The sequence below is a fragment of the Heliconius melpomene genome, chromosome 4 (genome assembly GCF_056956725.1).
Source record: "Heliconius melpomene rosina isolate 202511_hmr_F chromosome 4, ASM5695672v1, whole genome shotgun sequence".
Lineage (NCBI taxonomy): Eukaryota > Metazoa > Arthropoda > Insecta > Lepidoptera > Nymphalidae > Heliconius > Heliconius melpomene.
The window spans coordinates 9,049,830-9,073,281 of record NC_140392.1 but is presented as its reverse complement, the minus strand read 5'-3'; the positions used below and the strand labels follow the sequence as shown (position 1 = coordinate 9,073,281).

General features: G+C 32.8%; 1 protein-coding gene across 1 annotated transcript in view; it reads left to right on the top strand.

Moving 5' to 3' along the window:
* The window catches only part of LOC146539673 (uncharacterized), a 63,199-nt gene extending 60,706 nt beyond the window's left edge, over nucleotides 1-2,493 (top strand). Inside the window, exon 7 of the mRNA XM_085184962.1 lies at nucleotides 2,196-2,493. Coding sequence (XP_085041088.1) covers nucleotides 2,196-2,401 — 206 coding nt within the window. The 3' untranslated portion in view covers nucleotides 2,402-2,493. The remainder of the gene's footprint in view (nucleotides 1-2,195) is intronic.
* Nucleotides 2,494-23,452: the final 20,959 nt, after the last annotated feature.

Below are 23,452 nucleotides of genomic sequence, written 5' to 3'. Positions count from 1 at the left end.
CCATGTAAAATCTGATAATATAATTATAGTTCGCACAAAAATTTAAATATAGCCAAGTACAATAAAATAATTTTAAAAGATTATAATAAAAGATACAGAATAACATTTTAAACTTTCGCCATAAAAGCTCATCTAAAAGTCTGAAATACGGTTATTTCTTCTTCTGTAGCGAGTATAATGTATTTGTATAATATTCTAAATGTAAAAAGTTCCTTACAAATTGTATCCATTATGTGTTGCGAGCCTGTCAAGTGGCACGTCGCGTGATAACGTATGAAGACGTAACGTGACTTTATGAAAGAGATTTCTTATTCAGTTAGGTTGTTGATATGGTGATATTTTGGACATTTGGTGACAAACTTCTATTGCTTAGTGATAAATCACTTACTATAAGTGAATGTTGCTGTTACTAAGGACCAGTTGACGTCTGGTTTTGAGAAATCGTCTTTTAGGCAAGTCGTGGCGCAGGGGCACGAGTGAACGTGACAGATAGTGAGTTCAATCCCCACTCAAGGAAATTACTTTAATTTCATAATATTTAATGTTTTTAACATTTTTAAACTGTTATTCTACACTTAGAAAAGAATAATACTTATTAAGAAAACGTATAAAAATTTGAACGTAGCGGGATTTGAACCTGCGCCCCTTGGAAACTCTCTCTCTATTATGTATTTTAAATCACACGCGTTTCTGGAGTATAATTAGAAAGGAAACACATTAAACAGACACTTTGTTCCCCAGTTTTTGCACACATTTCCACCATGTTTTTGAGACATTGCTTGTTGAGAGGCTCAGAACTCAATGCCGCGCATCGGCTTATTAAGGGAGCGAGGAAAGAAAAATATGAAACATTTCATTTTTCCGAGCGGGAATCGAACCCACAACCTTCGCATTTATAAGCCTGAACACAAATTTAACTTAGATCGAATAATCTAATATATTATGTAAACAAAGAATTTTTAATTACTATCAGCTTTAATATTAAAACCAAAGTGATATTATTTGCTCTATTCTAGAACAGGATGAAGGAAATTGAACCATCGCTTTTGTTAGCTTCGACAGATTTTAATGAAAAGTTACAGCTTTCATACAAAATTAATACCACACCCTTGTTTCCATATTGGAGCAAATGAAATTTCAATTTTGCAAATAATTTCATTAAAATTCAATACATTTTTTAATTATCGGTTATTTATTTCTAAATAAAGATGATTTTCATTCATTTTCGATTCTTAAGTGGTCTTCGTGGTGCTATGGCATAGGCGTGTGATTTTATGCGCGACGGTTATGGGTTCGATACCCACTTGGGACGACACACTGCTTCCAAAATTCGGAAGTGGGGAATGGAGAATGTTAACACAAGGTTCCATCTTCCTATCCTTCTATATGTGGGATACAGTGTGAAAAAAAAATTAAATATATATAATAATATACTTGTACTATAATTATATAATAATAATAGTACAAGTAAATTTTAATTTTTTAAATTTAAATTTATTGTTAAAATCTTTTTTAAGGTCTTCAGTAGGTAATGACTGTTTTACGAATATTTCCGACATGCTAATAGCAACACAACTTTCATCTTAACATAAATTGGTTGATGGAGTGATACGAGTTATTTAAAAGATATATTTTTTATACAATTTCTTTGTCATTCTATTGTCAAGAATCTGTCATATTTCGAAGGAGCGAAGACTCTTTTTAATATAGCCCCTTCTCGAAATACGTTATTAAATACGTACTGGGTGACAAATTGAATGAGTGAATGTCAAACTGTCACACCTTAACATTTTATACTGCAGCAATGTATTTCTTTATTTTTTTTCCACCGTTTTTTTTCTATTTTAGCTATGTATATCATCAATCCGTGGAACTATGATTAATAAATCAAATCAAAATCAGCTTCACGCTATATTCCTCATACAGCCAGGGTAGGCGGAGGGTACCTAGTGTTAAAACACTCCATTCTGCCGATTTTTTCAAGGTATTGCGTGTTTGAGTGGCAGAACTTAACTCCGAAATTTTGCCTTAGTGTGAGAGCGAAAAAATGAAAATATTAATAAATGAGAAATAAAGCCACAACCGTCACGTTACAGTCACACTTCTGTGCTCTTGTCCTTAAAAATTATATCTCAGAATTTACAAATAAAGCAAAATTTATATGAAATGTACATATGCTTATTACTTTGTTTCAGAGAGTCTCGCCGAACTCCATGCTGGGGCCTCATCGTGTCAAGCGTCGTTAAAAACTATAACAACTATAGTAATTGTGACGCTAATTACTACACAGTCTGCGTTATTACGTGATGCGATATCGTTTTTAGTGTTAGTACTTAAAAGTAAGTTAAAAGTTCCAAATAAGATGCACGATCACCACCCCGTTATATTGTTGCCGACGTGATGAACATATGTATGTAAATAAAACGATTTTAAAATGTAATTAATATATTATATTATATAAATAGATAATTGGAAATAAAATTTCATTATAAATTGGTTGTTTTATTTTTTTGTAAATCTATATTAATATAATAAATTTGAAGAGCTTGTTTGGTTGAACGCCCTAATCGCGGGAACTAAGTTGAATTCAAAAAAACATTTTTTGCATTAGTCAATCAATTAATCTTCTAGAAATCGCCGTAAAAATGTTTTAATTAGATTTTTTATTAGTGTCAGTAATGTCAATCCAAAAAAATGTATTTTTGATAAAAAAGAAGGTTAAAGTCGCATAAAATCGAGGCCAGTTGTATCACACATGTATATAAGTTGTTAATAAGTTGTTAATAGCACAATGCAAATTACAAATATATTTGGAAATTTACTATTTCAAATACATTTAAGATTATCGGACAAAATGTTATTTTTAATAAACTCCTTTTTTGTATACAAAATAATGATATTTTAGTTATATTTTTTTCTATGCAATTCTACTTACGAAACATTGAAGGGTAAGCAGAAAATAATCAATATTAATATATTCCTTTAGACACTTTTCGCATGATTTCCAAATAGTGAAAAATCAGAAAAAATCTTTGTCCCCTTCTCCATTGATAACTGTTTTATCAATGGAGAAGGGGACAAAGATTTTTTCATGTTTAACGACTGGGTGACTATGATTTATTTGAAGAAAAAAAATCTTGTAGGCAGTCAAGTAGGCAGAGGGAATCCAATGCTAAGTTTCACTTTCCACAAAATTATCGAGACATCGAATGAACGGCGAAACTCAACGCCGTGTTTTGTCTTGTTACCATCATTCTCCCGAGTAGAAATCGAACCCACAATCGTTGCGCTTACAGTCAGACACTGTGCCGATTTGTTACTTTGTCAATAGCAGATACAATGTTTAAATTATACTCAATAGTTATTTACATTTATATTACAAACCACGTACAGAGAAACGGACGTAGGGTGGCTTAGTAATACGATACAATCTTTGATATCTTTTTTGAAGAAATAACTTCAAAAACTACCTTCTTGAGAACTGAGGCATGTAACAAAAAAACATACAAGTGAATTCTATAAAACCACTGACAATAAGATTATGCTCTTGAAGGTTATCCAAGGTCTTTCACAACTCATTCTTAATTAATTAATCTTTTTTGCCATTTCCTTATTGAATGAGTAAAATTAAGATTGACTTTCTTCTCAGTAGAACTGCCTTCCCAGGTGATGGTAAGCAACGTATTCATTCAACGATTCAAAAGTATTTGCAAAAACTTACTCTGTTTGAAATGAGAATATTTTGAGTTTTAATTTATTAAAAGGTCGCTAAAAAGTTGTTATAAACACAATTTGCAAAAGCATCTAAGAAATTTAAATGAATATAAAATTACTCAATTCAGTCTCCTTTTATTTCTTCTTGAAGTGTAGTATAAATATTTGTTGTACTTCCTCAAATTCTCGTTTACTGCTCGGGTCTAATGAAATTGTTTTAAAAGGTCAAACTAAATCAAAAGAAAGAGTCAACATTAGTTCTAAGTAATTTCATTAGTGCGACAAATATTCCACAACTATTTATAGGGTTGTCGGATATACTTGTTGCATGTTATTAAGGTATTTTTAGATTCGATTCCCATTTGATGGAATAAAATATTTAATATTTTAGCTTTCTTCACTCTGTTAAGCAAAAGCGCGGTTTTAAATTCCCTGGTTCCCTCTACCTACCCTGCTTTACGATACAGAATACAGTGTATCTTATTAATATTTAAGATATAGATATCACACATAAATATATCTATATCTTAAATATTACTTATATATAAAGTTGAACGCTTCAATCACAAGACAAGTTCACTCTAGTTGCGGATAATCGTTTTGCTGCTGGAGTTTCATATAAATTAAAAACAAAGATTTCAAACTACGCGAACAACGATGCCAAGGTAACGAAAGCGCTCGAGTTCTCAGTCAAGATCAAGTTTAAAGAGGTAGCGAAATTTTACCAGAGATTTGAAATATTTCAAATGAAGAATTGGGGTTTAAGACCGCTATGGTACATTGCAATAGCGTCAGTTGTCAACGCGATGGTTGAGGGTTCAATTTCAATGAGGAGAATAAATTATTTTCATTTTCTCACTCTTATAACACAAATTCCAATTCAATATGCAATATCTAGTATTCATCCAAAAAACTTAGTATCTTGAAACTAAGGCTTTCTAAGCAAGATAAGCACCTTGCTGCTTGCAGAGTATATATGTATAGGTAAAAAATAATAATAAATAAATATACAGGGTGTCCCAGGAGTCAACGATAAAACGAAAACAGGTGATAGACCAAGTCGTGACAGTTATGAGAAAAATATAAAAAAAAATCTTTATCATGTATTTTTCATATTATATTGATTTTAAAAAATATCGGAAAAACCAACACCCTGTGATGGTTTTTCAAGTCCCAGGACTACAAATATTACTCTTTCTACATTTTTTTTTCTGTAATGTAATCATGAGTAACCCTTCTGCGAATTACAGCTTAAGATTGAAACATACCTGCATCAGTTTTCAATAAAATATCGTGTTTTTGCCAAACATTAAATTCAAAATATTTACTACACCCAACTTTAACCGACTGTACTATAAAAAAAATGTACTACACTGTTTTTGCAAGTAACTTTAAAAGTTGGCGCATTTAATCTGGATTCCGAAATGGTACGACACTTGCTGCATTACTTCTTTGTTGAAGAGAGAAAAATCGAAATACACGATAATCGGGATGACGTTCAGCGTTTTGGTATCTTTTCCGATACATTCTAGATGCAGCATTTGCGTTACATAACCACTCTCCATGAATGAAATGCATATTGGCAATGTGTCAAAGACCGAGTATATGGCCTGCGAGCGCCCGGACTCGAGCACTATCCTTATAAGTCCTGGGCCAGCCCCTAAGTCGGATAAGCGTTGCCTGGGCTAAGTGGCGGGAGGTCACTGGTGTGGTGTGTGATCGCAGAATACTCTTATCCGGCCAAGGAGATCGTGATCGATGCCTCCAGACTCGTGCATAACGGATCCAAGGTACCTGAACTTTTCCAACTTATAAGGACACTTAACAGGACTTATAAGGATAGTGCTCGAGACCGGGCGCTCGCAGGCCATATACTCGGTCTTTGACACATTGCCAATATGCATTTCATTCATGGAGAGTGGTTATGTAACGCAAATGCTGCATCTAGAATGTATCGGAAAAGATACCAAAACGCTGAACGTCATTCCGATTATCGTGTATTTCGATTTTTCTCTCTTCAACAAAGAAGTAATCCAGGAAGTGTTGTACCATTTCGGAATCCAGATTAAATGCGCCAACTTTTAAAGTTACTTGCAAAAACAGTGTAGTACATTTTTTTTATAGTACAGTCGGTTAAAGTTGGGTGTAGTAAATATTTTGAATTTAATGTTTGGCAAAAACACGATATTTTATTGAAAACTGATGCAGGTATGTTTCAATCTTAAGCTGTAATTCGCAGAAGGGTTACTCATGATTACATTACAGAAAAAAAAATGTAGAAAGAGTAATATTTGTAGTCCTGGGACTTGAAAAACCATCACAGGGTGTTGGTTTTTCCGATATTTTTTAAAATCAATATAATATGAAAAATACATGATAAAGATTTTTTTTTATATTTTTCTCATAACTGTCACGACTTGGTCTATCACCTGTTTTCGTTTTATCGTTGACTCCTGGGACACCCTGTATATAAATAGGTTCTATATAATCTGGAATTTTCCATAATTTGGCAAGATATAAGACTAGGTCGATTATCATTGTTACATATATATATATATACTAGCGGACCCGGACGCGGCTACGCCTGCTTGAAATATAAGAATATAATTTCTATAGAAATATAATTTCAATCTAGATGAAATGCTAAAAGTGACTATTTTATATTTATTTTCATAAGGGTGAATATCAAAATGACGCGGTAACGAACGCGGTCGCGTAGCGACGACGGTTGTTATTAACATGGCAGAATAAATTTCATGTCAAATTAGAAAATATTTTAATTTATTAGTATATATGTATAATGTAATGTTATATAGCCTATAGCACTTCTGAAGAATGCAGCTTTCATACAAAACAAAAACATAGTAAATCAGACCAGTAGATCCAGAGATCTTAGCGTTCAAACAAACAAACAAACAAACAAACAAACAAACAAACAAACTCTTCCGCTTTATTATATTAGTATAGATATGTAAATTTAAACTAACCTTACCATAGCGAATAACTTCACTCCAATAATATACTCGTATATAATCTATATTTACATTAATGTACGAGGCGCATGTGAATGTGAAATGCGCACTCAAACCTCTTAATTATTATGCAATCATTTAAAAAACATATACGTAATACTAGAATCTATATGTGATTTAACCAACTTTAAATATATGTAATATTTAGTAAAAACCATATTAGAGCCGTCGTGCCACAAAGGCACAGGCGCGTGACAGGAAACGTGACAGGTTGTGGGTTCCATTTCTACTCGGAAACAGAAAATGAAAATATTAAATAGTCAAAGAAATATTAAAAGCAAACAAATGAAAATGTTGAGCGGCGTTGAGTTTCGCCGCTCAACACAAAATTCCTTAAGAACTCGGCGAAAGGTAGGGAATGGACATATCTTATTTGCAGGGTACTTACTGAAAGTTGCGGGAACGATGAAGCTAAAAAAAGAAAAAAATATTGTTTTGGAAATGATGTTTTTATCCAATTAGTGTGAAATAGTTTACTTTTCATATTCTGACCTTCAAAAAGTAACGTTTCAAACTGAAAAATATAATTGGTAAACTTTAAGCTTTAATATATAGTTTTAAGTTTTTATTTCTCTCCATGACTGTTTAATAATAATTAATAATTTATATCATCCGCTTAACTGAGTAGACGTAGTAAATGTTTTTTTTTAGATTCACACTGTATCCCGCACATAGCATGGTAGAGGGAACTATAGGGAACCTGGGAACCTGGCGTTGACACACATTGTTTCTATTAAGAACTCTGTTCCCCACTTTCCGCTAAATTCTAGAGGCATTGAATTGAGTGGCGGAGCTCAACACCGTGCTGCACCGTGAACCCACAAACTGTCGCTGACAGTCGCACGCTTGTGCCCCTGCGCCACCAATGCCCTCAATATCAAGACATTCATTGTAATTAATTACAATATAATATTGTATATAACATCTAAAGCATTACGTCACAGAAAAGTAACCTCCATTTGACACAATTTAAATCAAGTACAGCGACACTAGTCGACGTCGTAGTTGAACCGTGAAATGAGTAGTACATGTGTTGTTTAGAAATTCATCTTATTCTATTCTATTCTATTCATTAACCTCCACGTCTTAGATGAGGTGATGGAAATAGTAATGATTGCTATCGCTTTTGAATATCATTTACTTGTTTAGCTGTTTATTTTGTATTAGTTATACTTAAAACATACAAAATCAGTCGAGGTGCTCGTACTGCTCGTACTGCTACGAGTATATCATCTGATTGTGATCGCGACGGTTATGGGGTTCGATTCCCATTCAAGAGATTGATGAATTAAGAAGAGCGGAGTTGGGCCACTGAATACACAATGGCTTGAATTGGATGGAAAATGAGGAACGGAATATCCCTGGAGGGTATGCAGAAGCTAAGAAAAATTATTTATCTAGCAATAAATCATTTATTATTTTTTTTTTTTCTCCTATTTTGGACATATTCAATGTTTTCATTTAATAATTTTCCCACCACGACGAACTCTAGCTTGAAGAAAATAAATTATTGAGAAACATACGAGTAACAGGTGCGACAAGGTTATAGCACGTTGTTTCTAAGAGCCTAACATCATTTACTATAGACTTGTGTATAAAATGTATATAATAGCTGTTATATAGGGTTTCTTTTATAATAACGGAAATTACCAACATATATGTAATTATAATCGTATTTTTTATTAACATGTAAATTTTCTCTTCAACTTTTAAGAAGATGTACTTATATTTAATCGACTTCCTATATATTCTTCGGGAGCTTCCCATAAGCAAGTCACGAACAAAATCCTCTTCACTGTGCCCTACTTCTGGGGTCAAACGTGAGATACACATTAGCTTTCACAACAGCAAACAAGTTTTACAACTATGCTGCTACAAAAAAGTAAATAGCTTAAAACTTAAAAAAAAAAAATCTGCTTCATACTGTATCCCGCACACAGCAGGGTTGGCAGAGGGAACCTAGTGTTAAAACACTCCGTTCCCCACTTTCTGCCGAATTTTGGAGGCATTGCGTGTTGAGGGACAGAACTCAACGTATCGTTTTGCCTCGACACCAGAGCGAAGAAATGAAAATATAAATATATAATAGGGAAATCGAACTCACAACCCTAACACACTTTTTGCCCCTGCGCCACAACTGGCCTGAAAGGAATGGAAGGTGTATGACACATTATATCCGCCGTTGATAACTTTAACGACCCTATAACTATTCTCAATTCCATTTGGAATCTAATATAAAAAGATTTTTTTTTTTAATTTGAAACAGATTTTCCTGAGATTAGCGCCTTCCACCAATTCTTACTCATATCACTATTTTCAAAGCTTTGGATCTTGAAATTCAATCATCGTATTTACGATAGCTAGGAACAAACGCAACCTTTTCTATATTATTTGTACAAGAAAATAAAAATCTAACCTCGTCCTATATAAATAGAGTTGTAAGCCACGGAATAAATACTTACATATAGGTGTCTCGTGTATGTAGTGTTTTGGAATAAAGATTTGGTTGAATAATATTTTATTAGAATTTGCGTGTGTTAATGGTATTATCTATTATTATATAAACATGAAGAGGCTTATGTCCAGCAATGGACGAGGACAGGCTGATGATGATGATGATGATGATGATGATGATGATGATATAAACATTCGACATTTGAAATCGTGCGACAGGAGTATAAGCATGTGATTGTAAACGCGACAGGTTGTGGGATCGTTCAGCGTGGTGTTTACTTTTGCCAATTATATAAATAATATAATTATAAATATTTTAATTAATTAATTTAATTTTAAATTAAATAAATTTTACTACATATATTCCTAAATTATTTAACCACTATTTAAAAGAAGAAAATATAATTAGTAAACGTTTTTTTTAGTCTACCATAAATATTATTTTAAATGACAACTTGGTGACATTTTAAATTATGGTTTTTGGAAAATTAATGTTGATTGTGAGTTTATATTTGATTTGATAAGTTGATATTTTTATTACGAATAAAAATATAAGTTTATAAACACCATGATAAGATAACTGAACTGAATAACTGTGTATATGACGTGGTGATGTGAAGAATTCGGCAGAATGTGGGGAATGGAGTGTTTTAACACTAGATTCCCTCTGCCTACCCTGCTGTGTGTGGGATGAAGCTGATTATTTAGTTATTACTATTAATAAAAAATGCAACACAAAAAACTAGAAAAGTGACGATTATTGTTTAAGCGGTAGAATATAATTTCTTCAACCATGATTTTTGTATAACGGCCATTCACAACTCTAGAATGAATATAACAGTAGTATAAAGATAATATTATATTTTTTAAATTTAGCTAAGTCAAGTCTGAAAACAGCTAATAGTGTGCTACACTGGTGGTTCTGGAGCGCTGCCGCGATCTGCACTCGTCACTCCACCGCCACCTTACGGTATTATTTAATTCTACTTTGTTTTAACTAAAATGAGTCAATGTTTGAGGAATAGAATTTAACAAAAAATAATAGTTTCAAATATAGTTTCGTAATAAATTATTATTTTTTTAATTTAAATAACGATGGATTGAACAATTTTAAAGGTTTTTATATAAAAAGAGTAATAGATGCATAACAGCTTATTTAACCTGTTTTTACCTGTCCACTTTACGTGGAATGCCCCCTATATTTTACATAAATAACGTTATTATCCTTACTTGTACGACGCTAAAGCCACGAGTTACAATCTCGACATACTTGTGAAGCCGAGATCCTCATAATGTACGTCATTATTTTCATGCACCTACGTTTCTGTAAGTATTTTTAATACGAATGTTGACATAGATCGGAATATATTTTTTTATATTTACAAGTCATTCATAATTCTCGCTAAACAGGAAAAAATTAAAATATATGTATGTACAAATCACAGTTCTTAGCCTTTTATCCTTAAAAATGCAAAATAAATCTTTAAAATAGTCGCTTCAAACTTTGTTCTTTCATTATGAAAAAGACAAAGCAAACGAGCATACGAGTCACTTTTCTATATTACATTTTTAAATTAGCAAGTCATCAAAGTATTACATCAGGATTAATAGAAATAACCGCCGCTTTAATTTTCGAGACATTGTGTGTATAGTTGCAGAACTCTATATTTATATAATTTAAATATATTCCTTCCCCCCAGAGGGAATTGAACCTTAAAATTATAGGAAAGAAGAAATTTCGAAAGTATATAAAACCTGAAAATACTCTCAGTCGTAGCTCGCTAAAATACAAACGGAAGAACAATATAGTACGAGCTTATATAATTTTCACTGCAAAGTTTCTGACGCTTTTCGGGAATAATTTGTCATATCCAAAAATATAATTTTACACGAGATTGACAACGTGACATTTATTAATATAAATGTTACTAACACTAACAAGGTAGGCAGAGGGAACCTAGTGTTAAGTAATTTCGTTCCTCACTTTCTGCTCAATTGTCGGGATTTTTCATGTTAGGTCTGGAAGTTCGAAGCCGCCGCGCTTTGACCAGAGCGAGTACAATAATTAATTACCCTGAATGGTGATCGAACCCACAACCATCACGCATGACCCGATGACCTCAAAATGCAAATGTTAAGAATTAATAAAATTGTAAAGTATATTTTAAAAATGTACAGACACACATTTTTCACTGTTTTATTAAAAAACAAACTTTAAGTAATCTGAACTTAAGAGATCTCCATAGTTGGCATAACTGAAACTCCTTTCCTTTGATTACAGCAGTGATAGCAAATCGTTCAAAGTTAGCGAGTGGATTTCAGGAATTACAGTCTTGATTCCTTTAGCATGGACTAGTTTTATAATATTTATTGGTATTTTTTAAGGAATTTCTTCACTAAATACATATTTTATCTAAATATAAAGCAGAATAGACCCTTGTGCCGCAGCGGGAATGTATATAGCTGTAAGGGACTGTAGTGTGGATTTGAATATTTGATATGTATTTTAGCTTAATATCTCCTCTTGAGAGACGGACAGACGGACAACAAAGTAATCCTATAACGGTTCCATTTTTACTTTTTGAGGTACGGAACCTTAAAAAGTTAAATTTCCAAAAATTAAACTAAAGACTATTAACTTATTATCGGCCTAAAAACCTAAAAACTTAATAATATTACTGATCCTCCATGATGAGTGAAAATTTAAATAAAGGTTTTTGTTCATAGCAACGTGAGAATTCCGATTCCCAGAGTTACGTTCCTGACACAAGCCCGGTCGGTACCCGTCAAACGCACTTTGTAGCCGCAATTTTTGAAATTTATTTTTAAATTTCTACTGAATACCTGCAAAAGTCACTTGAGAGGAGTTTTATATGATAATACGTGAAAACATTTATTATTTGGAATGTACAATTCTGAATGTGATATACGATTGTATTAAATAATTTTATTTCGGTTTTAGAGCTTTGATGCTGTGCAGCGGCACAGCGTCAGACGGTAAACGCGATGGTTGTGGCTTCGAAGGTTGGGAGGAAAGTGGAGGACTAATATTTAACAATAGGTTCCCCCTACCTAACCTGCTAAACGCAGGGTATAGCGTGAAACTTAAAAACATATTTTAAAGGGGGGTTGGAATTACAAAGGGCTTTATAGCCATCCTAAATCCTATAATATTTTTCGGTCCTAATCAGTCCTTATACACTCACTTTATTTCGATAGCTTAAATTTAAAAAAATAAAATGGAATTACAGTAACAAGTATTACCGACCAAATTGATAATGACATCGCCCTGAGTACAATTGAAAAATTGCGAATATCTGTTGAGTAAGTTTATTTTATTTGGATATGATTATGCCACATGAAAACAATTTTCATATTTTGAAAAATTGGAAAAATGAAAAAAATGTAATACAAATTTGAGGCCAGTCTCAGCGCAAGGACACAAAGAATGACTGTTAACGTGATGGGTTGTGAATTCGATTCCTATTCGAGGAAATAAAATATTTAATATTTTCATTTCTTCGCTCTGGTTTCGAGGCAAAGTAAAAAATGTAATTATTATATTATAAACTACAATATATTTTAAACCAATTGCATACTCACATCCTATTTATAAAGTGACATCGTCTCTTAAGTTTGACGAAATCCACCTGCCATCCTTTGTTATCATTTACATTGAGTGGTTTACAATAGCTGAATATATAAAATAACTTCATTTTAAAATGATTTTCTAATAGTCAACTAGCCTAATTTTTAAATAGTCTTGTAAATATGTTTTTATACAGGAATTTAAAGACCGTCGTGGCACAGTAGCACAGCGCCTGACTGTAATCATAATTCGAATAAATTAAATGGGTTCGATTCCCATTAGATTTTCATTTCATCACTCGGGTAACGAGGCAAAGTGCGGGGTTAAATTCCGCCACTTAACACGTATGGCCTCTAGTGGTGAACGGAAGTGTCTAAACGCTAGGTTTCCGGGTTCTCTTTGCCTACGCTGCTATGGGATACAGTGTAACGCTGAAAATAAAACAATAATAATAAAAACAAAAATCTGAATAAGCATATCCTTTGCATTTATACCAACTGAAAAAGGTCTTTACGTTTCGCTATCGCAACTTGAACTACAAGAACTGTAGTAATATACTTCCAAATTGCTCCCAGAACGCGCGTTGTGTAGTTGCAATCAAATATATTTTACTATAACGACTAAGGTTTTTTGCAATGTTTACTCTATGGAAGCTGAATAGATAACAAATAGTGAAATGCCACATACTAGGTTCCCTTTCGTTGCTTTCGTTATTTTTAAGTAAATAATAAAATTATAAATATAAAACTAAGGTTAGGTTAGAATTGCGATAGTTTGCGCGTTCTAACTCGAGGAAATAAAATATTTTTACAGTGGAATAGGCCTTTGGCTGTAATGGTTGTGTTTTTGATCCCAACTGGGGGAAATTAATTATTTTTTCCTCACTCTGGTAACAAGACAATGTGTGGCGTTGTGTTCCGCCACTCAACACGCAGTGCCTCGGAAAGCGAAGAACAAACACTGTTCTGACGATAAAAAAGTATATATACTAAATATAATTTACTTTTCCATTTCAAACAGGTTTTAAATTCATATATCGCGTATCTCTAATTAAAGTAAATGTGTGACTTCACAATGTAACGAACGAAGACGTATTCTGAACTAGAAAGTAAATAGAGTAAGTTCTTATCAAATCTGCGCCATATCTTTTTTAGCCACAGCTTATATAAATGTGACAGCTTAATCAAATAGAAATTGTATTTTAAACGTATGATAAATTCGAATTATAAATAATAAAAATTTACAACGTCGACGATTGTGGGTTCGATTCCCACTCGAGGGGACGAAGTAATTAATATTTTAATTTCGACTTCGATTTCGACGACGGCCTTAACATTGTTTATGCCTATATTTATATAGTTATAGTATTAATATAACTTATATTAATTTTATATAAGAGTACTAAAATACAGAATAGACTAGATTTATTATTAAAAACTTTCATTAAAACATCGTAACATTGTTACTTAATTATACGAAAATGAAGCCTACAAATTAAATTTTCAATTTCAATGATTTATATTCTCAGACAATATGTACTTACTTATATTGGAAGTAGAGAATTGGCTTCTCTAATAAAAACAAAATATTTTAGTATTGATTGATTCTTCAAACAATACTGAATTATTTTGTTATTATTAAATATTTTTAACATATTTAAAGCGTTATAGGAAATTTGAATAGTACCTACTAAATAGATATATGCAATGAAATGCAATAAATAAAATCTTTTAAAATATATTTTCTTATTCTCCATAGCATTTGTAATACAATAGTCGTCGTATTTGAACGTTTTCCTCTAATCAATAAAGTTTCGTGCAAATAAAACTGCCACAATAGGCTAAGCTTGTAATTTTGCAATAATACGGGAACATTTTACGACAAAGGCCACCGTGTGTATACAAAAGTATATGAGTGAAGTTTACTTTAGCACATTCCTTTCACATGCACGCGTTATGGAAACACACGGAACCATATTGGAATGTAAAAACGTAGCGTGCCTCTTGGCGGGCGTCGGTAGACAGAGCACTGGACGGTCTCTAAGAAGGTTTACAAGTCGTTCCTAAAAATATAGTTTTAGTTATTCTATAACTATAATTTTCCAAAACTATTATACTTATTTATTATACTTCAAAAATTGTAAATACAGATATAAATAAAATTATTATAGAAAAAAAGCTTATTCTGCACTCTTAACACGTGTGTTAAAAATTATAAAAGATACTCAATAATAGATCTGAATTGACGACCGTCTAGAATGATTAAATTAGCCTTCCTAATTGCAATATAATGCATTATGTTTTCACTAAGCGGCGTGCTTGTCGTGCCTCACGTGAACCTGGCTCTATTGGAGTAGCACAATATTCTACTTAAACCCCGCACTTACACTCCGCGATGTTTGGGCGCGCTGATATGCGCTGATATGCCAGGTTTGTGGATGACGTACTATTTGATATAAGGCCATTGTGGCACAGTGGAATGTAAACACGATGGTTGTATGTTCGACTTGCTTTTTTCTTTTTTTTAGCTTCACTCTGTATCCCTTCACTGTATACCTGAAAACGTAGTGTTAAGACATTCACATATTTACATAATGAGTCGCCGATTTCCGTTGAGGTCAGTGAATCATTTAGCAATACATAAATCCATACCTATATTATAAATTCGAAAGTAACTATGTCTGTCTGTCTTTTACGCAATCAGGGCCAAACCGCTAATTTAATTGTGATAAAATACTCATATAGAGATACTTGAGGGTCTCGGGATGAACATAGGTTACTTTTTTTTCTCATATTTGTAATATTTTCGATTTATACCAATTTATTAAAATACTTATTAATTTGACATGCAATTTATTCCGTCATGTTTATAACAACCGCCGTTGCTAAGCAACGATTTGCAAAGTTTGTTGTTAGAAAACGTCACCCAAAATGAGCTTGCTTAATGCATCTCTCTATTGATGAAAACTGAAAATAATTTCATAAATATTCGTATAGTTCAAGCGGGCGTAGCCGCGTCCGGGTCCATAAACGAAAAATACGCAAAAAATAACAACAAAAATGTATATTCTCTGGTACTGTGCACACGGAATAATAAGAGTTATGTCACTGCCGAAATTAACGACCTATTTCAAGTCACACTTCCCTCACATCTCAATATGCTCGTATAGTGCTTACAAAATGACAGACGTAGAATATACCGCCGCTAATTAGCTTTATTAAAGCCGGCATTGGAGCTTAAAAACTGTATATTTATTGTACAATCAATTTCAAACTTTAACACAATGTAAATACAGTATAATTTAGTGTTTCTTATATTAACAATTACTTTTCCCCATATTACACAATTTTGAAACTGAAATTTTTGCCTTTTAGTCAACACTGTGTTTGAAATGTGAGGTTGTTTGGGAACAAGTTGACATTTCGTTCATTGGTACAGGTTTGGGGTCCGAGCAAGGGCTGATTCATCTTTGTGGGTAGTTTGCTGACGATGTAACTCATCAGTACAGTTCTCTGACTTACCTGAGTTTGAGAAGAGGAAACTATATACTAATAGTTTAATACATATACGAGCATTTTGTGCATAGATGCATGTAGATTCCATCGAGACGCAGCGGGAGCGAGGTGATTGTGGTTTTTAAATTTTAAATCCTACTCATTTAAATGGTTTGTAATTAAATTACTTTCATTTCCACCTAATGGTAAAAGAGCGGTGCGTTGGGCACTACCCTCAATATTCGTACATTATCAATACATTATGTCCGTCAACGGAATGGAAAATGAAACACAAAATTGCTCAACACTAGGAACCCTCTACCCATAAAGAGAGTTGTGCTCAAAAAGAGGGTACATATATAAAAAAAAACAAAAACTTCAATAATAACAATTTGCCAATGGATTTACTGAAATTACCGAAAACTCCAAACGTGTCTCGCATACCTTACAAAATATGAATGCGTGCGTTGAAATGTTTTTTATCGCAAACAAAAATACTTTTAGCAAATTCTAAATTCACCACAAATATTAGAGGCACGTACAACTAATTCCATGTTCATTATTTGTATGAATAATGTATATATGTATGTATGTAGTTTATATTAGTTGTCGAATGTTCTTTTATTGAGGTCGTCGTAGCTCAGCAGCACAAGCGTTTGACTATGAGCGCGACGGTTTTTGGGTTCGATTTCCACTTTGGAAAATGAATTATAGAGTACTAGAGTAATAACACAAATTGAGTAACACAAGCAGCAAAGCAAACAATCCTTCGGGACACATGCCAAAATGATACACTTTTTTTAAATTAGCTAAAAAAATCCACGAAACCACTCTAAGTTTTCGTAGTCATCCGGTAAATAACTCGATATCCCCCAACATTAGGTTAAGCCGTGTCGATTTCCTCTCTTTTCACGAACGAAACTCGCGTGTGAACTGTTCCATTAGAGATTTCTTTCCTTTTACATGGACTCGTTCACTGTAACAGTATCGTCGGCTGAATGCTTGGGGAATGTTTAATTTAGTGATACCCGAAAGTTTGTGAGCTTTTTTTGGTTTTATGTAAGCGTTTTTATATTAAAAATGCTATCGCGGAACTATGGGTAGGTTTCAAAGTCAAATTCAAATAATTCTCAATTTTTGGACCGTCAATTAATTTACCACCCTTCATCTCTTAAGTTACTACTGCAGACATAAGAAGAACCGACGCAAAAACTCAGCGGGTCTTTTTTTTATTTGATTGTAAAAGCTATGAATGGGAGTGGGTGAAAATTTCCCCGATCTGCCGTTGATGCTGACTTCTCTGGGATGAACAGACAGACAGACACAGAACAAAGGGTTCTGTTGTATAGTTATAAGGGTTCTGATTTTACTTCATACGTACGGAACACTGAAAATAAAATAGAAACTAAACTAATATATAAAGTATACTGAACTATCGCTATTCTTAGCTTCGACAGAACTAACGATAACAAAGAAAATTTTGTATGAACTTAATACAAAAAATCCTAATAATGTACACTTGTCATATTTCGTGAAAGCAATTGTTCTTAGACATTTTAATATAATTTGGCATCGGACCTGAAGCGTTAAAAGAGAAAAGAAAGATGGAAACTTGCCAAAACCTTCAACTTGGAATTGGCAACAAAATAGTTTGTTATACAATTCATCTACTTATCAATGAATTTTAAAAAACAAAATTCATAAGATTTGTTCTTATTTTCTTACTTATTTTCAACGGTGACTCAGCTTCCCAACAGACAAAAAAACTGTCATAAATATTTAAAAAAAATCAACTTCACACTGTATCACGCACACAGCAGGATATGCAGAGGGAACCTAGTGTTTAGACACTCCGTTCTCCACTTATAAAAAAGATAAAAGGGGAAATGGAAATAATTAATCCCTCTAAGCGGGAACCCAACCCGCAGTTATCGCGCTTATAGTCGATGCCAACGACCGAAAATTTAAAAATAATTAACTTTATTACATATAAGTATAATATAAACATGTTAAGATCATAAAAAATATTAGTAAGGAACTACTGAATAAACATTATTTCGAAGGAAGGAACCGGACAACAACTTAATTACAAAACATTAGGTCTCATAACGGTTATAGTAACTACAGTTAATGGCAACATTATGTACAGTGCACACTATAGTAAGCTCGACGAATCGTGGCCGCTGGAGGAGGTGCCTTTTAACTATTTTTCTGAGTGAACAAAAACTAAGAGCTTCAAACCTTACTTTAAGGCAGCCACGACTTTTCCACCTTACTATACATTGCGGTTACCGTTATACTAAGACATAAGCCGTTAAGTCTTCCATAGTTTAATGCTTCAAGCGGAAACTATATATATAAAATATATTTTACTTTTTTTGCACCACATTTGGGAGGAAAGAAAGAACCATCCATCCATTCAGAGTCATTGCGTTTTGGATGAATGAACTAAATGGGACCTCCTGCCACAAATCAGTAATTTTAAGATAAAGGACTAATTTGTACATATGACTGGACATTGAACCCATACCATCTTATTTACAGTCAGATAAACTAATTTCATTAAAAAGGTATTTTTTTATTTGTAAATATTTTTCTTTTTTTTTACTTTTAAATATTTTTCATATCATCATAATAATATGAGGTGGATTAAGAACTTTATTACACAACTTTTACTTATCCCAAATTTTTTAGCTCGTAGAAGACGGCGGAGTTCAACGCCGCTCTTATACTAACCAAACAAAAGCAACCATATCCTCGAGCGAGACCGAATCTACAACTATCGTTCTCTCAGACGTAGCTCTCTATTGCGTCACGACATCAATCCATTTACTAAATTGATTTGGTTTCTTTTAATTGAAAATCTAATAATTAATACCACGAGCGCAGCGACGCCGATACAACCAACCGCCGACAATTTTTCCAACTTACATTAACGAAATTGATGTCGCATTGCAATGCATTTTTAATATTATTGAAGATATTTTAATACCCTAATGGTTTCCCATAAAATGTTATAAAAAAAGTTTTTTTTTTAAGAAAAATAGAGAGTTGTAGGATCATTCGTTTGTGATACCTGCTACTTTTGAAGAAGTTGTCTTGTACATATTATCTATATTTTATTTAAATATTTTTTTTCTGCTTTTCGCAAAATTTTTGAGCCATTGTGTGTTGAGTGGTAGAACTCATTGCAGCGCTTTGCCTCGTTACCAGAGCGAGAAAATGAAAATAATTAAATATTTCACTACCCCGAGCAGGAATCGAACCCACAATCGTCACGTTTACAGTTGCACGCTTGTACCCCTCCGCCATGTTAACCTTGTCAACAACGTAAACGCCGTACTTTTATTTAACCGTAGAAGAGAGAAATAAAAGCCGTAAGCGGAGAAATAAAAACAATTATTTATTTGCATTTACATTCAGCAAGTGAGAAACGAACGCGTAACCACTGCTCCGCTATTTTCCGATGCAGTTCTACTGCGCTACGACGATCTGCACCAAAACAATGTAATTAAAAAGAGAAATAAAAAAATATCACAATTGGCCCAAAATATGCCTATTACAAACAAAAAGTTAATTTAGATTGTACAAAAAAGAACAATAAAAGGGATATTCGATTTCAAAAGTAATCATCTAAATGTTTGTATATCACGCGTTTACGCAATAACCCTCTATCAAGGTAAATATATGTACGTATTATATATTTTATATTTCAGTAACTTATATGAGGATATCGTCATATTATTATACATATATATACATATTTATCTATATTAACCTTTAAATATGAACATTAAAATGTTGTAACATATTGATGGACCCGAGGTCTCATGGACCGCTATTTTTTTTTAGTTTTAATATCTTTAAGGGACAATAAATTAAAAGAATACATACTCAATATATATGAGTAAGGATTGTGGTTTTAATTATTTAATTTATATTTAAGGAAATAACAATATAAGGTACTTTGCAGGCTTTAATACCTGAGATCAAGAAAGGGATTAAAAATTTAAAGAAAATTGTCTAACATTTTTAACTTTTAAAGGTTAACCACTGATGCACATAGCGTGGTACGTCCTAATCTTAGTGGATTTTTATTCATAACCTAATTTTCTGTGTGAATGAAGAAAATAAAATATATATCCATACCTATATTATAAATTCGAAAGTAACTCTGTCTATCTGTCTGTCTGTCTGTCTGTCTGTCTTTTACGCAATCAGGACCAAACCGCTAATTTAATTGTGATAAAATACTCATATAGAGATACTTGAGGGTCCCGGGATGAACATAGGATACTTTTTTTTTTCTCATATTTGTAATATTTTCGATATATACCAATATATTAAAATAATTAATTTGACAAGCAATTTATTCCGCCATGTTAATAACAATCGCCGCTACGCGTTGCTAAGCAACGGCTTGCAAAGTTTGTTGTTTTAAGAAAACGTCACCCAAAGTGAGTTTGCTTGATGCATACATAGCGCGCGCCGATATAGATTTGTATACATTCACAAAAATTAGATGATTTCTATAATTTGATATTCATCCTTATGAAAATAAATATAATAGTCACTTTTAGCATTTCATCTTGATGGAAATTATAGTTTACTGTATAACATTCTAATAAATAAGGAGATGTCACTGATTCCAAATGACCTAGCCTACGAGTGGTATAGTATGACCGACGCGAACGGGCAGATGACTTTGATGATTTTGTAAATCCTATATCTTATAAAACAAAGTCGCTTTTCGTGTCTGTCTGAACTTTCTAACTCTTCTTCTTCTAAACCACCCAACGGATTTTTATGCGGTTTTTACCATTAGGTCGAGTATTTCTCAGGGAAGGTTTATATATAGTTTATTATTTGTACATTCTTATGTAAATTAACATAAATACGATAAATGTGTCTAAAGTCCTACCCGTTGAGACACTTTCGCGCATGCGCTGCTTTAATGGTAAGTACTACATGAAAATAATGTACTGGAGTATTGTTCCTCTTAATAAGATCTACAAAAAAGTCCGCGAGAGCATATTTTTATCTTTTAAGGATAACGTGTAGTGATCATATTTCTGTCTAAAAATAGTAATTTCAATATATTTTTTATTGTGAGGGATATTTTTCCATAATGGTATTAATCCTTATCCTTTAAAATACTTTATTAATTTTCTACGTTAAAAGAAGATAAAATTTGCTCTTTACACTATTTCGAAATTGCGAATAGTTTTAGAGAAAAACGCATTTAATTGTTGACACATCACGCCGTTGACTCATCAGCTGTGCCGATTTAAGTTTTACTTATCCCTTACTCTCAGCATATAAATAAGTATATTAGTTACGTTGGCCATTTAATGTAGATCAAAACTGTCTTTTACTGTTTTTTCATTTTAATAAGTACTTTAGAAGTTGTTACAATATCAAAACATCCTTGCTGCGAAACGCGCCCCGCGACGTTTTGCTTATAAAAGCGCGTCATGAGCAGTCATCGGTGGTTCAGTGGTAGAATGCTCGCCTGCCACGCGGGCGGCCCGGGTTCGATTCCCGGCCATTGCATTCTATTTAATTTTCCTCACTGTCAGCCACGTAGTGCTTGCTTTTCTTTAGGGACAGAATACCCTCTTCAGCATTAACCACAAGCTCGAAAAAAAAAACCCGCCTGTCTCTATAGCAACGAAGATTTAGATGCGTTTGCACGTATTGGATAATTGGTGTTGAATGTATTATTTCAGCGCGATATATTTGGTTTCATATTTTTTGTAGTAGTTATTAGTAGGTAGGTTTTTGTTTATAATTTCTTCCGTTTAAAAATAGTCATTTAACTATCTAAAAATAGTCATTTAAATATATTTTAATAAGTACTTGAAAAGATTATTAGCACAGATTTGAAACTACGAAAATGCGGGTTGCATTAGGGTTTAATTAATTTTCACATTATCTTAAGTCCTTTGCAAACATACATTATATGAATAATCCAGTAATAAAAGCGGGCGAAGCCGCAAGGGGGTCGCTAGTTTTTATATATTTTTGAATTACTATTATACGTTATGTAATTATTTGCTGCTTATAATTAATTTATCTCAGTTCGGTTGCCTATACCGATGTTTGTTATACACTTAAAATATCGTAATTTTAATCATTTGGTATTTTATTTAATATTGTTCGCAAAAATTAATAATTATTTAATATAGAAAAATGTTTAGTACGCGCGCACGGCAATCTTTAGGTACTTTTTCTAATATTAAGAATTTCCTTTAGTTACTTTTACTTCTTTTGTTTGTTCATTTCGGTTACTCAGATATTTTTTTTAATAATAAATCTCCACTTATTATAATTTTTTAATTTATTTTAATTATTTAGGCTTATATTTTCGCGGGCGTAGCCGCGTCCGGGCCCACTAGTAAAAATATATATTTATTATATTCGGTACAGTGCTTGTCTGTAAACGCGAAAGCTGTGGGTTCGATCTCTATTTGAGTTTTGATTGTAATTATTTTTATTCCTTTACTCTGGTAGACAAAGTCTGGTATTGATTTTCGCCACTAAGCACGCAATATCTCGAAAGTTCGGCAGTGCGTGGGGGACGGATTATTTCAATATTAGGTTCCGTCTGCCTATCCTGTATAAGGGGGAGAAAGCGTGAAGATGCTATTATTTTTTAAAAATAAAATTCATAAAAAAAAACAACTAATTCCCTCACAAATAATCACCAAAATGTTCCACGCTTGTTCCTATAATTCTATACCAAGCATACCACAATTACGCAAAGCGCTTCAGCTTTCATAATATAAAACAAATTCCTTTAGCAAACATAAATCTCGCTCCCCCACCATTTAGGGTAACACCTTTTTATCTCGCGAGATAAAAACTTGATGGTATCGTATGTCATTCTCTCGACTTTGCACGTTTAGTGGATTATTGTTAAGAATTGGTCGTGATTTCATATAAAATTGATGTAAAAATCTGACCTTCTTCGCGGAAAAATATGAATGTTATACATATTTTTGTTGCTTTATATCGAGATTTGTAGTTTTAATTATAATAAGTGAAGTAGCTCTACGCTATATTCCCCATATGATAGGATCGTCAGAAAAAAGACATTTACTTCCCAATTTACCGTCCAATTTTTGTGACTTTAAGTGTTAAGTAGCACTCAACGCCGCGCTGTCTTG